The 15,451-nt window shown below is 37.0% G+C and overlaps 1 protein-coding gene across 1 annotated transcript; it reads right to left on the bottom strand.

Moving 5' to 3' along the window:
* Nucleotides 1-612: 612 nt before the first annotated feature.
* Nucleotides 613-15,223, bottom strand: SRGN (serglycin). The gene is made up of 3 exons (XM_090279448.1): nucleotides 15,077-15,223; nucleotides 5,375-5,522; nucleotides 613-1,549 (listed from the first exon to the last, which is right to left on the bottom strand). Exons 1-3 carry the CDS (start codon nucleotides 15,150-15,152, stop codon nucleotides 1,324-1,326), a joined length of 450 nt encoding a protein of 149 aa, XP_090135574.1. The 5' UTR covers nucleotides 15,153-15,223; the 3' UTR covers nucleotides 613-1,323.
* Between the last annotated feature and the right edge of the window lie 228 nt (nucleotides 15,224-15,451).

The following is a 15,451-nucleotide window of genomic DNA, read 5'->3' as shown; positions in this document are numbered from 1 at the left end:
TTCTAGTTACAAAGTTTGATCTTGTCAGAACATGGAGACAGCTAGAATGCGCACCTGGACTTCTGGTATATGCTAATCAACCTGGCTCTGGACTTAGACATTCCCAAAGAATATGCTGCTGTACTGAACCCATTCCCAGGGGAAATGGTAATGGACCTAGCCCGATATGTTAACTAATCTGGTGTGTGTGGGTGGAGGGGGGAGAAGCAATGAGATGTAAATGACCTACTGAATATGTTGATAAGCAAACTCGCCCTCACTAAAATGTGTGGTTGACAAGTAAGTATAAAAAAGGTGCCTGCAGAAGTGTGGGTGGGACTCCTACGGGCCCACGAGGAGGACCAGGAGTCCCCATTCCCCATTCCCTTGCTCCTACGGGGCCCCTGAGTTGGTCGGGGAGTTGCCTCTCCCCTCCAGTCCCTTCCCCTTTTTCCCTCAATAAACCATTGCCTGATCCCACAGATTTCTCAGAGTAGGACTGCCTTGACAGATTCTCACTATAAGAAAATTTATTGATATTTTGTTAATGATTTCCATTTTGTTAATAAAACATTTAAACAAAAATAATTATTATCCTGAGTTTAGAACAAAAAATTTCAAACAGCTTAACCCTTTGATTATACTTCTGCTTTAATAGAATAACATTTGAAAATACATAAACAGATATCCAGGAAAAAGGTAAAGCAGTGTGAGGTATAGAGAGCACAACTGTGCTTTAAATTGGGCCTAAGTCTGTAATTGTAACAGCAATCATGCTTCTAAACAAACCACGTCCAGTAGCTCTGCAAACGCATCCAGTGGTACTATTAGAGCTGTACACTTTACACTGTAAAACATGTCAGATACCCACTCTATAAATTCACTGTGTTTCGTCTGTTTGTTTGTTTGTTTGTTTTCATTAAAAAGGGGCATATCTATAATTCACAATCAGAGTCATGTTCCTGTAGACTTAGGTATGAAATACTGCCTATCAATTTGCTTCTCAAACTGATTTTTTAAAAAGAAAACAGTACAATTTATTCTTTAAAGCAATTTTGTAGACATTTGGAATCTAGTTAATTTCATAGTGATGTTGGTTGAATATGATATAAGGAAATGCAAGTATTTTTCTAGGAAAATAATATAGATAAAGGAGGCTTTAATAATCCATGAGAAAAAAAGGTGATAACACAAACTTCCTTTTCAGATAGACAATACAAAGTGAATAAGTCAGATGTTTTTAAATTTCTATTAAAACTTTTTGTACCAAAATTAATCATTTAACTATGGTACACAAAATATACTGAATGCATTGCCTGGTGTCAAGGTGGGAAACCCTCTCTTTTATATAATAAAATTCTCTTCTAGTCCATCTTGACCCAGGTCCTGGTTGTCTGAGGGCACAGGCTTAAAGTCGTAATAAGAAGCATCATTTTTATCGACTGGTTGATAGTCATATTCCATTCCAGTTAGGAAGCCACTTCCAGATCCTGAGCCAAAGCCAGAGCCTGATCCAGAATAGTCCTCAGAAAGAGGGAAGACGTCATTCAAGTTCTGGAATCTTGTCATTCTAAAGTAAGACAGAAAAAAAAAAAAAAAAAAAGAAACCACAGTAAAGTTGGAGATATAAGGAAGATAATTGGATACATCTTTTAAGGTAAGAAAATAAATTCAGCCACCCGGTTAATCAAATTAAAATTTTTAAATTCCCCAGTTATTCAATGCTTTAGAACAAAAAATAAGTCAGACCTTTTCACCTGTTTGCCTATACAGTAGTCCCTCTCTATATCGCAGTTCACTTATCGCGAACTCACTGTATCGTGGGATTTTTAAAAATATTATATTTAGTTATTTATTGCGGATTTTTCGCTACCTCATGGGATTTTGCGGTACTGTATATGTATGTTGTTAAAGTTACGTAGGTTTAAGAGTGTAGAATATGTTTAAGAACATAAGTAGTGTTTATAAAAGTGTGGAAAAGGTTAATAAGGGAGTGGGAAAGGTTAATAAGGGACCAGGAATGGTTTATAAGTGTATGGGAAGGGTTTATAAAGCCTTAAAATATATATAAATACTAAAATAAATGTAATGTTCTTACTATCGCGGGGCAGTCTAGAACGTAATACCCACGATAAGTGAGGGAATACTCTATTTATTTTATGTAACTAATTGCATTTATCAATTCCACATCTATCTATTGCAAATTCATATAAACAGTGTTAATTTCTTAGCACTAGCATAGAATCCTACATTTGGAGTTTACTTAAGAGATCCTTTATTCAAAATAAACTCTTTTTTCCATTTTATCCCACTAAAGAAAGAACAAGCAAATCAACCTAGATTGATGTCATTCTTTACTAATTTAAAATTTCTATGAAACTTCTAATAATTCATAGTGCTTCAACAAAGCCCACTCATAAGAAATTCTTTGCAACAAGTTAAGCATTATATTTGCCAGTGTATTAACATTCCATTTCCTCTAAAAAAGTAAGTGCATTCATTCAACTGGGTTTGTTTGGTGGTTAGAAGTCTACTCGGATCAAAAGCTCAGAGCAATGGTGCCGCCCCTTGGTGGCAGAAGAAGGCAAAAAGTTCAGAGACAGACATTGAGTTTCATTGAGCCTATGGGTCATTTTCTAAATAAAAATAATAAACCAGAGGCCATGCAACAGATTATAGAGTTTCATTCATGCATGCATTCAATAAATATTTACTGAACATCCGATCTCTGTTCTGAGTGCCTGGGATAGAATGGGGACCAACAGATGAGATCCCTATTCAAGAAGTTTATAACTTAGTGGGGAAGACAGACATTAAAAAGTGAATAAATCAGAAAAATGTTAGGTGGTACTCAATGCTTTGCAGAAAAATGAAGTATAGTAATGTATAGAGGGTGATCAGGTGGCTAGTTTAGCCTGTGGGGTCAGGGAAAAGGGATCAGAGCTGGAAACACAGATTTGGTAGTTATTTACACCACACACACACACACACACACACACACACACACACACACACACTATTAAGAGCAGTGGAATAGGATAAGGTCACCTAAAGAAAGCATGCAGATAGAGAAGAGGCCCAGGACAGAGCCAGGAGCCAGGGCTACAACAATATATTAAATATTGAGCAGAAGAGAAAAGAACAGCCAGGGACATAGAAGCAAACCCAAGATAAGGTGAGGCCATGGAAGCTCAAAGAAAGTATTTCAAAGGAGGAGTGATCAACTTATTTTTGAAGGCATGTATGAAGTCAAGTAAGCTAAACATAGAGAAGTAACCAGTGGCTTTGTCAGGAGTCACTGTGATCTTAACAAGCACACTGGGTGGAGGTAGGAAGAGAAGTCCAAGCAGAAGGGGTTAAGGAGAGGAGGGGGAGACAGCAAGCACAGGCTACCCTTTCAGAAAAGCTATTGGGAAGAGGAACGGAGAATAGGGCAATAGGGGGACAGGTTGCAGAGCCAAGGAAGGGATTTTATCTAAATGTAGGAGATACTAAAGAATATCTGCACGCTTATGGGAAGAAGATGCTGGGTTCAGAGGGATAACTGCAGAATTGAAGTCCCGGAGCAGGTGTGTGGGGACAGTGTGCCCAGAAGAGGAGGAGTGGCCTCAGAAGCTGCCACAGTCAGGGTCCAATTGGAAACACATCTAAATATTTAACACAGGGAACTGCTTACACCTGTGATGGAAGAGAAGTGAAGCCAAATAAAAGATAATGAGGAAACTCAGAGATTAGCAAGAAAATACTTCCCTCCCTGGGTTAGATGATCAATGGAAGGAGGTGGTGTTACTTGAGCCCAGGGACTAAGGGCATCTGGTGGGAACTGGAGCCTTGGATGAGACAGAGCCCTGCCAGAGGTGCCACCGAAGGTGGGGAGTGAGAAGAAGCGTCCTCATCCCTCTCTGCCTCCCCTGCTGCCCAGTCTCCTTTCTGTGCCCCCCATTTGGCCAAACTCAGCCGCTGCTCTGGCAGCCTGAGAAATGCAGATCACAGGATCAGTCCTCACCACCCTGCTCAATACAGAGCAGACGTGGTGAGGAACAAGATAGATCTAAGGGTCTACACAGAAGTAGGGACTGTTCATCCAGTGACAGGAGTGTCAGAGTGAGAAGGAAAGTGACTGGTTGTGGAGAGGGAAAATCATTGAGATTTGAGGAAAGAAGAAATGGGGTAATATAGTTGTTTTGGAGAATTTGGGTTATTCCTCTAACATTTTAGATATAAACAAATCGCTATTGAAACCTATGCCTTAAAGTAATGGAGGATCCTGTAATATCAGTTCAAAGTTAATGCCATGGACTTAAAGTAGAAGTACAGGGGCAGGACTGCAGAGCTTCACTTTGAGGATGGTGATCATAGATTCTCTTAGACAGTGAATACAGTGATGAAGATGGTCACCAGGATATGATCTCCAGTCATGATGGACTTACCTGATTTGGGCATGATGATTTACCTGGCTTTCAGGAGAGTAATTTCCTAGGTTTAACTCTGAGGATTAAAACTCTTTTGGTAATCCTTTAAATAATTCATTTTTGCTGTATGTTATGTAACTTTGATATTCATTGAAATAATGAATTCTAATGCAATTCACTGTTTTGTTACTTATGAGTTCCTACTGAATCTTTTTTGCAAGTTTAAAGCAGGTTTTATTTGATTGAGGAGAGAGGCTTTGTTTTCTTTTTATATGTGATGGCCATTTATTCTTCCTTTCCCTAATTTCTCCTTTTTTTAAAATCACCCCTAATTCCAGGACATTTTTATCATCCCCTCAAGAATCCAATACAATTAGCAATTGCTCTTTATTCCTCCCTTCCCCCCAGCCCCTGGCAACCACTAATCTATTTTCTGCCTCAATGGATTTGTCTATTTTGGACATTTCCTATAAATGGAATCAATATAATATATGGCTTTTTGTGCCTGGTTTCTTTCATTTTGTGTAATGCTTTCAGGATTCATCCAGGTTGTATTGTAGCATATATCAGTACTTCAGCCCTTCTTATGATTAAATAATATTACACTTTAGGGATATACCACATTTTGTTTTCCATTAGGTTGATGGAGTTGTATTAGATTTTAGCATTTATTATGCTCAATTTACAAAAATAAAATAATGTTCATTCATATTCAATACCTATTGGTGAAAAATATTTTCACAAATGTTTCACTCAGTTTTTGTCTGTCACAATAAAGAGACTTTGCAAAAGAATACCTGAACCATGTATTCTTGTACACCTCATCTACCAGTGAATATAGTAGTTTTACCATGTATTGTGCAGTGAAAAACCAAACCATCAAAGCAAGAGCATGAAGAAACACTTTATAGACAGCTCTCCCACCTGCATGGCAACATCTCAACAGAGATCAGTGAAAGTAAAAGTAGAGCAAGTCCACTTACGGAAAAGGGTCAGTCCTTGGAGGGAGGATTCTGTTGGAGTCACCTGGAAGTAAGTCAAACACTGGTCCCTGTTCATCGATGCAGTTTGCAGAATTACTGTTGGGATTACAGCGGACCCACTGGTATCTGGCTCTCTGCACAGGTAAACCTGCCCAAACAAGCAACCCACGTGGTTAATAAGTATCTTTTACACAGTTTCTAATCTCTCTGTCTCTAAGAAATGTTTAATTAAACAGATCCTAAATGTGGTAGAAGGTAAGGTGTAGACAGGTTTTATGACCATTAGTAAAACAGGAGCACCCACTGTGCATGAGCCGTTCATATATGTTATTTGTCCTTCTCACAACACCCTTATAAAGTAGCCCAGAGGTGAAGGTTAGAATAGGCTTTGGTTATCAGCTGCCTGGAGTGAAGTCCCAGCTCTGCTACTGATGACCTGTGAAACATTCACTTCCCCGAGCTCTTACTATAAAACAAAAGTACTAATAGTGTCTCTTTTTCATAAACTGGTCACAAAAATTAAATGAGAAGCATGTGTAAAGACCTTAACATAGTGCCAGGCACACAGTAAACACTTGATAATATTAACTATTATTATGTTTGCACAATGATCTCCATTTTACACAAAGGAAAACTGAGGCCACACAGGTGTTAAATAGAAGACCTGGGATTCAAACCTGTATCTGACCCCAAAACATGTCTGTTCTTATAGAGATGAGTCAAATCTTGTTCAAAAAGGTTAAGGAATATACTAAAAGTACCTGGCATGTTACAGAGCCCTAATTCTTTAGGGCAATATAGTGTTCTTAGGAATGAAAAGTAGATAAAAACTTGGCCTCTTTTTTTGTCCTCCAATCTAGTCAGAGATTTCAGAAGAACAAGGCTCCTCTTCACAGGGGGACAGACAGGTTGGAATACCCTAGTCTTTCATAGCTTCTTTTGAGTTTAGTTTCTGTGCAAAAGGCTCCAAATCAGGTATTTTGATATTATATAGGAGATCCCTAATTAATTCATTAAATTCCCCATTCCTCAACTTAACAAGGATAAAGGCCGGGTGGTAAGAAATGTTTCATCCTTCAAAAGGGTCATCTCCTCCTCACCCCAAGCACACACTTTATTCACATAAGTGCAACTAATAACCACCTAGCGAGAAGGGGCATGTCTAAAATTTATCCATAGCGCTATGGATAATCACTGCAGCATTTTTTACGATAGCAAAAGATTGGAAAATTAAATGTTGACAAAATAAGGTACAGTCTACAATACTAAACAGCTATGAAAAGAATGATCAGCTTTCTGGGTACTGATATACAATAATCTCCAAGGTATATTATTAAGTAAAAAAAAGAAAAGTAAGAAACACTATGCAGTGTATGTTACCACTTACGATTTTGTGTTTTTAAGAATGTATTTACACATATGCTTACATGCATGGAACACTTCTGAAAAGATACACCACAAACTGATTGCCTTCATGGAGGGAATGTGTGGCTAGAAGACTATGGAAGGAAGAACACTGACTTTTCACCACATCTCCTTGTGAACCTTTCAATTTTTGAGCTGCATTTATGCACTGTCTATTCAAAATTGCTTTTTAAATTTCTAACAGCTTCATTAAGGTGGAACTGACAATTAGTTGTATATATTTAAAGTGTACTATTTAATATTTTGACATATGAGATCTGTTCAGAAGAATCCAGCGATGTAATATAAAAAATAGAGACATTTATTGAAGAAGATACAAGATACAAGAAACACTGTACATAGGACAATGACACCTCATTCCCCTTCAAAGCAGACACCTTGGGACCTCACACAGTTCTCCCAATTGCCATCAGCTGCCCCACCGTATTTTCCTGAGTCTCATCAAGGGTCTGAAATCTCTTTGCTTTCAAAGGTGGTTTTAGTTTGGGGAACAGCCAGAAGTTGCAGGGCACCAAATCTTGGCTGTGGTGGGGCTGAGTCATCTGACTGATTTGATGTTTCACCAAAAAAACTCTGCAGGAGATGTGATGCATGAGCAGATGCATTGTCATGATGAAGCTGCCAATCACCTGTTGCCCATAGCTGTGGGCTTCTGAATCATCTGAATAGTGTCCACAGAGGAATGTTCCAGCTTAACGCAAGATTTGATGCAGATTCGTTGCTCTATTTGTTCAGTCATTTTGAATGCTACAGCCACACAGTACACATGCTTCCTCACCAGCATTTACCACTTCCACTGACTAGTACAGTGAAGTTGTCATTGTTCACACATGCACATTCCATTCCACCCTCCTTGGCTGCCAGGTTACATTGATGTTGTGCAAACCATTCTCGTTATATTAACAATGGCTGGACTTTTTCTGGACAGACCTCATCTATGTGTACTCCCATGGAGCCATCACTACAATCAGGACTATGAACATATCCAACACGCCCCAAAATTTCCTTAGGCCCTTTGTAATCCTGCCCTTCTCCCTCATTCCTCATGATTCCAGCTCATCACTCCACAACCATTAATCTGCTTTCTGTCATATATTAGTTTGTATTTTCTAGAATTTTATATAAATGGACCCACACAGCAACTTGTCAAAGGGTTTTGTGACTTTGTTTTAGCTCAGGGACCAGTCAAGAAGGGTCTCCACCTTTTACAGTACTCTCTCCTGGAAATGGAGTCTATTTAGATATTCCTTACATCTAGACTGCTTTTGTTGCAATTTTTAAAAATAACATGTTAGAAAAAAACATGTGTTCATTATAGAAAACTTTGAAAATGTAGCAAACAAAAGAAAGGGAAAATTACTTCTAATGTCATTATCCATCTCCCTAGAGATCATGGATTTTGGAGTTTTGCTTTTCTCCCCGCTTGGTATCTGTGTTTCTAGGAGAGTATGCACAAGTTGTGTCCCCTGCTCTACAGACAGCAACTATCAGAGGTTGAAAAGTGGAGCCTCTTCTGAGGTCAAGTTCACATTATATCTCAATGGGACAGCCAATAACTTGTTCTTAAAAGACTGCAGAACCACTGAACTTTTTCAAAATGTCATTTTTCCTCATTATATCCCTTTTCCTTGTGATCCTCTATTATCTCTATCTTCAGTTTTTTTCTAGCTAATATTTCTGATTAATTTTATAAATACAACATTGCCAAGTTATCATATCATTAAGATATACATGATACATGTTTATATGCATCTATAGAGAAATATATAGATAAAATATAAAAGATACATGAAACTGTTCTTTGTATTATTCATAATAAGTAATCAAAACAATAGAAAATATGCAAGTAAATTATGGTGCATTCATATGAGAGAATGTTAACCAAATGGTAAAAAAAAGTAATTGGTTATGGAAAAAGACTATGTAACATCATAGGAAAATCTATATTTTAAAATGAGTGAAAACAAGCAGAATACCACTCTGTATGCATAATAGTTTAACTACACAAACAGATATGAACAGAAATGGGAGAAAATACACAAAAATAACTAGTAGTAGACTGGTAATTTTTTCTCATTTAATTTTCTAAATTGCTATAAAAAACAATATTTCTTTAAAAATATAAACAAAAGCGAGATTCTAATGTAGAAAAAGGTAAATATTCTCCACTGTTCTTCCTTTCTTCCTTCCTTCTTTCCTTCCTTTGGAATTACTATTCTATCACAATCCTCCCCATGGTTCCTGAATACAACGTCTAGTCTGGGACAGCTAGTCATTTAAAATGGGTTAGCCCTGTCACTGCCTAGAGGCTGGGGATAAGATAGCAAGATGACATCACAATGTCTGCCCCTTACCAGCTGTGTGACCTTGACCAACTTACTTACCCTCCCTGTACCTCAATTGCCTCATCCATAAAATGGGGACAGTAGTAGATCTAATAATGAGATATAAATATTAGGTTTTTAGGATAGCACCATGATCAGAACTCTTTAAGAGTTAGTTCCTCTGTATAGGAGAACAAAGACCTATCTCTGACAGAGTAGCTTGTAGAGAGACCACAATTTATTGTTCTACCATTTAATGCCTCTCTCTGATTCTCAATTTCTCATCTTTCAAGTATGAATAATAATATTCCAAAGAGTTCCTGTTTAAGCAAGATATACATTTGTGAAACATATAGCACAAGCCTTTGCATATGGTAGATATTTAATACATTTTAGCTCTTTCTCCTCTGATTCTTTCCTGAAACAGACTAAATTTGGAATCTAATTTCTACTTAAAAGCTTCATCTTGTGGGGGGGGGGGGGGCCGGGGGCGGCAACATTGCTTCCAGCAGAGGGCGCTCTATTCACACCCTATGTTTGTGTTTTCTAGACCAGCGATTTTCAACGGGCGTGCGGCAAGAACTTTTAAAACATGCATTACCTGAGTGTTTAGTCAGGGGCACTGACCTCTTTTCCCTTAGATTGTCAAATTTAAAAAAAATGACAACACCAACACAACAATAGCCGTCTAGTGTGAATGAATCAAAATTATACCTATTTTTTGTCAGATCGACAAAAACTATGTTTTTTGGTGTGCCACGAAATTTTAGTAATTAGTTTATGTGTGCCATGAGATGAAAATGGTTTAAAATCACTTATCTAGACCAACGCTGTCCAATAGAAACAGAGGATGAAACCACATATGGACTTCAATGTTATAGCAGCCATAATTTAAAAAGTAAAAAGAAACAAGTGAAATTCATTTTATTTAAACCAACATATTCAAATATAGTTATTTAACATAATCAATAAAAAAGTTATTAATGGATTTTTGACATTATTTCTTTCATACTAAGACTTCAGAGCTGGTGTATATTTTGTAGTTAAAGCACGCCTCAATTTGGACTTGCCACATTATACACATTTGAAGTGCTCAGTAGTCACAAGTGGCTGGTGACTACCATTCTGGACAGATCAGGTAGGTCTAAGCAGTCTCTACGTGAGGCTGATGCACTGGATATCAAGCCAAAGAACTATTTTCAGAGATAGAAAGTTAAACAGAAAAGTAAATCTAATACTTTGTGAGGAAGAATCCAGATGATTGACCACATCTTTTTTCTGGTATAACAAATACAACTTTGATAAATTAATTTTTAAAAATCTAAAATACAAAATTTTCCCCAGAGTTCAGAATCCCAGCTTTTAAAATTTATAAAGGGCATTTCTTTTGGGGGGAGGTGACAAAATGTTCTAAAATAGATGATGGTTATAATTGCATGTATCTGTGAATACACTAAAAACCATTGAACTGTACACTTTAAATGGGTGAATTGTATGGTATGTGAACTCTATCTCAATAATCCTGTTTAAAATTTATAAAGAAATTAAAGGTAGAAGTCACCCCGCACTCCAAAAGTTCCTCTGATTTGGGACTGATGCTTTTAAATCTATTTTAAAATAAAGAAAATGATCACAAACACATAGTTTCTGACCTATCTATTCACAGATGTTGGCAGGATGTGAAAATTCAACAGTTCCAGCCCCTGATGCTATGGAAGTATATTGACTCTATCTTGCTTAAGAGAAATACTTTATGATTACCATATTTTAAAAAATAAAAGGGAGTATGCTCATGAACAGGAAGATGGATTATCTTCTCAAAAGGCCCCACTTACTGGAGCTGTTGGTTGATTTTGTTGTGGATTCCAGAGCGAAGAATGGTTTTTATTGAGAATCCTTTTCCCTCATCGCCCACCACCCCTCTTCTCTCTGCCACTAGTCATGCTTTACCAAAACACTTTCTATAAATAAACATTATGAGAGCAAATAAATTACCCCAGTAAGCGCTCTGTATCTTTTTATATTGTAGTACAATTTTGCCCCAACATCATCAAGATTTACTAATTTCCTGTTCTTAATTAGACTTGCTGCAGGTGTGTTAGAGAAACCTAAGCAGGAACTGCCATGGGAGGAGGGGGAAAAAAAGACCATTTTGATTCACTGTTTGACAGTACTCACACAGACCTCACTAAGCTGAAGCTGCTTCCTAATGACCAGTCAATTCTACAATACGGAAAGCAGTCCCCACCCTGAATGGTTTGCAAGCTATGTAAAGTATCAAGTTTACTTTCAATTTCTAGTCAAAGCAAGGTCTTTTTATTTCAAATAAAGAAAATCTCTAATTCACCAAGAAGATAGCCAAATTGCAGGAGAAATCAAACGAGCTCTGTCATTAATTAGTTGTAATGGGCCTTGGGCAAGTCTCATAAATTATTTGCAAAAGGTTGATGTAAAGAGCAAGTGAGATGGTGAGTGTATGATCCAGTTTCCTCCTCTCTAAATTGGTGTTAATTCCTCCTCACAGGGAATGTGATGATCATTTACCAGAGAATGGATGTGAAAACCCATTACAATCAAACAGCAGCAGACATGGGTGTAATCGATATCATTACTGTGACCTAGGAGACAGTGTGGCATGGACACATGCTCTGGCCCTGACACCCTTGACCATCCCTGCTCATGGGCTTTCCAGTTTCTCTCTTTATGGGCATCTTCAAAAAAGACAGGCAACAAAAGAGTTTAGGGTTCACAGGCCTCATCTATAATCAATCCCCTGGAGCTTTCTACATTAAACTGATTAGCCATCTGTGCTCACCAGGGTCTCACACACATCGCCAAGCTTCCATTGCTTTGACTCGGTAGCCAGTTTTATACCATGTCTTTACTTGGGTTTAACTTATAGTAACTGATATGAGCTGAATTATGTCCCCCGATTTGTATGTTGAAGTCGTAACTCCCAGTACCTCAGAATGGGACTGCATTTAGAGATAAGGCCTTTAGAGAATAAGTAATTAAAGTAAAATGAGGTCACATGGATGAGCCCTAGTCCAATATGGCTGGCGTCCTCGTAAGAAGAGGAGATTGGGACACAGACATATATAGAGGAAGGACCATGTAAGGATACAGAGAGAAGACAGTCAGTCATCAGTCAAGGAGAGAGATTTCAGAATGACATCTACCTTGATCTTGAACTTCCAGCATCCAGAACTATGGAGAAATACATTTCTTTTTTTTAAGTCATTAGTCTGTGGGACTTTGTTATGGCAGCCCTAGCAAACTAATACCATAAGCTAAGATGTTTTGAATATATTCAGTGAAAGCAAGCCAAAAGCCTAATAAATATGACCAGTTCAGTCAAACCAATGGGTTAAGTAAAAAAATTTTCAAGGTGGGGAAAGAATGCTGTCGAGTCACATCTGGCACCATATAGCTGTGCAGTGACATAGTGGTATGGCTCTTAGCACTACAGCCTTGAGCTAGTCGCTCACACACACTGCGTGCGTGGGCCTCTAGTTCCCTTCTTATTCAGAAATGGACACAAATCCTTAATTACACCAAGAGCACTTCTCCTTTGGAAACACCCTAGTTTTTCAGGCCATTCATTTTCTTTTTTGGTTTCTTTTCCAACCAGTAGCTAAACCTACCAGGTGATGACATAAGTGCTAGTATGTTATACAATTTCATAATGGTTTCTTTCTTGCTTCACTTCCTTATGATGAATACCTACTCTGTTGGAACACTTTTGTTTTAATTCTAGTGTTATCTGTCGAATCTTAGTAGGGAATGTGACATTTCTGGGAAATTTGAATGATGTAAAGACTTATATAGTTCTGGCAGGGTAGACCCAGCACACCACTGGTCAATCTAGTCTGTGCAACAAACATACACCTCTCTGCTCTCGATCTTGTGAGAAACATGGAATTATTTCATCAAGCTGAACATATTCCCTAAAAGAGCCAAGTAAATCCTGTTCCCTAAAATTAACAATGTTTTATACTTTAAAAAATAATTAGACTAGTGGAAAAGTTTCAGCAACATTACTTGCTGTTTGTTCTTCAATAATTGCACAACAAGAAAAATAATTTTATAAGTTTCTAATACATAATTAATGTATCTGATATCATCTGTACAATTTCATTTCCACAAGAAGTAAAAACCAAACAACTATAAGTTACTTCAAAGAAACAAATCGGGCGGGACATGTGTGTCACCGTGACTCAATATTTCCTTTACAATTTAGGGTAACTTAGATGTTTTTCTAATATAAATTCTCCCATTTATTTATCAGGCCATGGCTTTCTGCCTTATTTAGACAGGATCCTGTATTTACCAAAAGGGCAGACATTGTATATCTCTTAGAAATTGATCATTTCTGTTTGTTTAGTTATTCAAGGTTTTAAGTTGTTTCAGTCTGACTAAACAACCCTAAATGACAGAGAAACCTAACAAGAAATTTCTAAATGTGATGTTTCTCTGAGCAACAACAGCACAAATACTAAAATTCTTTGGTCTTTTTTTAAAATCTGAGAGGATTTTCATAAACCATGCCTAACCATAATTGAATTTTCACTAAGAACGAAGTTAAAAAAGAAAAAAATACACAGTCACTTCCTTTTACATGCACTCTAAATGAATATTGCTTTTAAAGTTAATTGATATATTACATTTCTAGGTGACATTATTTTTAACTTTATATTTCCAATGACTGCTCTTAGAAAGATGTTACATAGAACATAGTCACTGTGCATGATTTAATGAGAAATAAAATGGTAATATGGGTATTTCAAAGTAAATAAAATCCCTTCTCGTGTGAAAGGACCTGTTGATTTTTATTAAGCTTTCCTTTGCTTTTTAATACAAGGTGCATTAATGGGATACAACTAAATATATCAATATATATAACTACTTTTTGTGATATACAGTGAATTCTTCTCTTCTCTAAAGTTTAGGTATCAATTATAAAGACACTCCCTAATTGCTCATCTTGATTTTGCTGAGGATTGGTATGGTTTCATTAAGCACTCTTTTGATTTTTTTCCTTAGTGTTTTTTAAATTTCTTTTTCTTGCAACAATGACAGTATATATTTTCAATAATACAGGAAGGTCCAGATATAAACAGTAACTTAAAGTTCTTGCTGTACTTAAAAAATCATGTAGTCCTATCAATACTTGAACTGCTAGGCAATGACATCTATAGTTTCATATTTTTAATCTCATAGAAATAAATATGATACTTTAAATATGTAAACATTTTAGATAATGTTATTAATGTCTGTCTTAACATAATTTAAGCTGTAGCTATGTCATGGGAAATATTTTAAAAGTAATATATACTCATAGTGCCTGGACTATGCTTTTTAAAATTTGTTTAGATCAGAGGTATATTTTTGGTTTGGCAGAAGCTACTATTGTAATTTTTAACATTTTATTCATAAAGAATTTTTTGAAGGAATGATAGCATCTCAAAAATTGTAAATAGACACATTTTTACATTTAAAAACTAAAAAAAAATTTCCTTTGATTAAAAACTAGCACTTCCCAGTGTTACAATAATGACGATGCCACTGTGATGCATTAGGATGTGGACAGGTATAGACACGTGGGGCAGGTAGATGCTCCAAAACACTCAGAGGGGCCATCTCCTCCAAGCAGCAGGTCGTTATTCCTTCCTGAGCTTTAAAAAGTTTATAAATCATACATTTTCATCCAAAGATCAAGTAGTACATTTCAATCATTGTAAGAGTTTACAAGGCTGCGTCTGTCTGAGAGGTTAACTTTTCTTGGCATCAAACTTAACCAAATTCACACGAAGTTCAGTCACCACAAATTCTTCTCCTTTGCCTACTTTCCCACAATGTAATATATTCTGTACCTTAAAGTGAATATATTCATTTGTGTGGATCCCGGGGCTTCCAAAGAAGATAATAGGAGAACCAGAGTCCTGGGGCTTACCTTGAACTGAAGAATCCAAAACCAGGATGAGGGCAAGAGCCAGGACCAGCCGACTGCACCGGAGAAGCACCAGCATCGTGACCAGCTCACTTCAGCTCTACCGCCTGCACGTCAACGCCACGATTAGGAAATGTAGCAGGGTGTTCTCTGTCCCTTTTAGAAAGGGTTCTAAAACCTCAGACCCTGCCCAGAACACACGTCACAATTTCCTGAACAAATAGAAAGAGATCCACATCAAAAAAAAAAATTCAAAGATTAAAAAAAAAAAGCAGCAAAATAACTTTTCATACCCATTATGAAACTGCATTACTCTTCCCAGGTCTGGGTTTTCAAAGGCTTTGTTGTTTGCCATTTGCCTGTTAGAAATTTTTTTCC

This window comes from Furipterus horrens, unplaced genomic scaffold (genome assembly GCF_987537825.1).
Source record: "Furipterus horrens unplaced genomic scaffold, mFurHor1.1.pri manual_scaffold_5, whole genome shotgun sequence".
Lineage (NCBI taxonomy): Eukaryota > Metazoa > Chordata > Mammalia > Chiroptera > Furipteridae > Furipterus > Furipterus horrens.
Note: the sequence above shows the minus strand (reverse complement) of the source record. Positions and strands in the feature narration are given on the sequence as shown.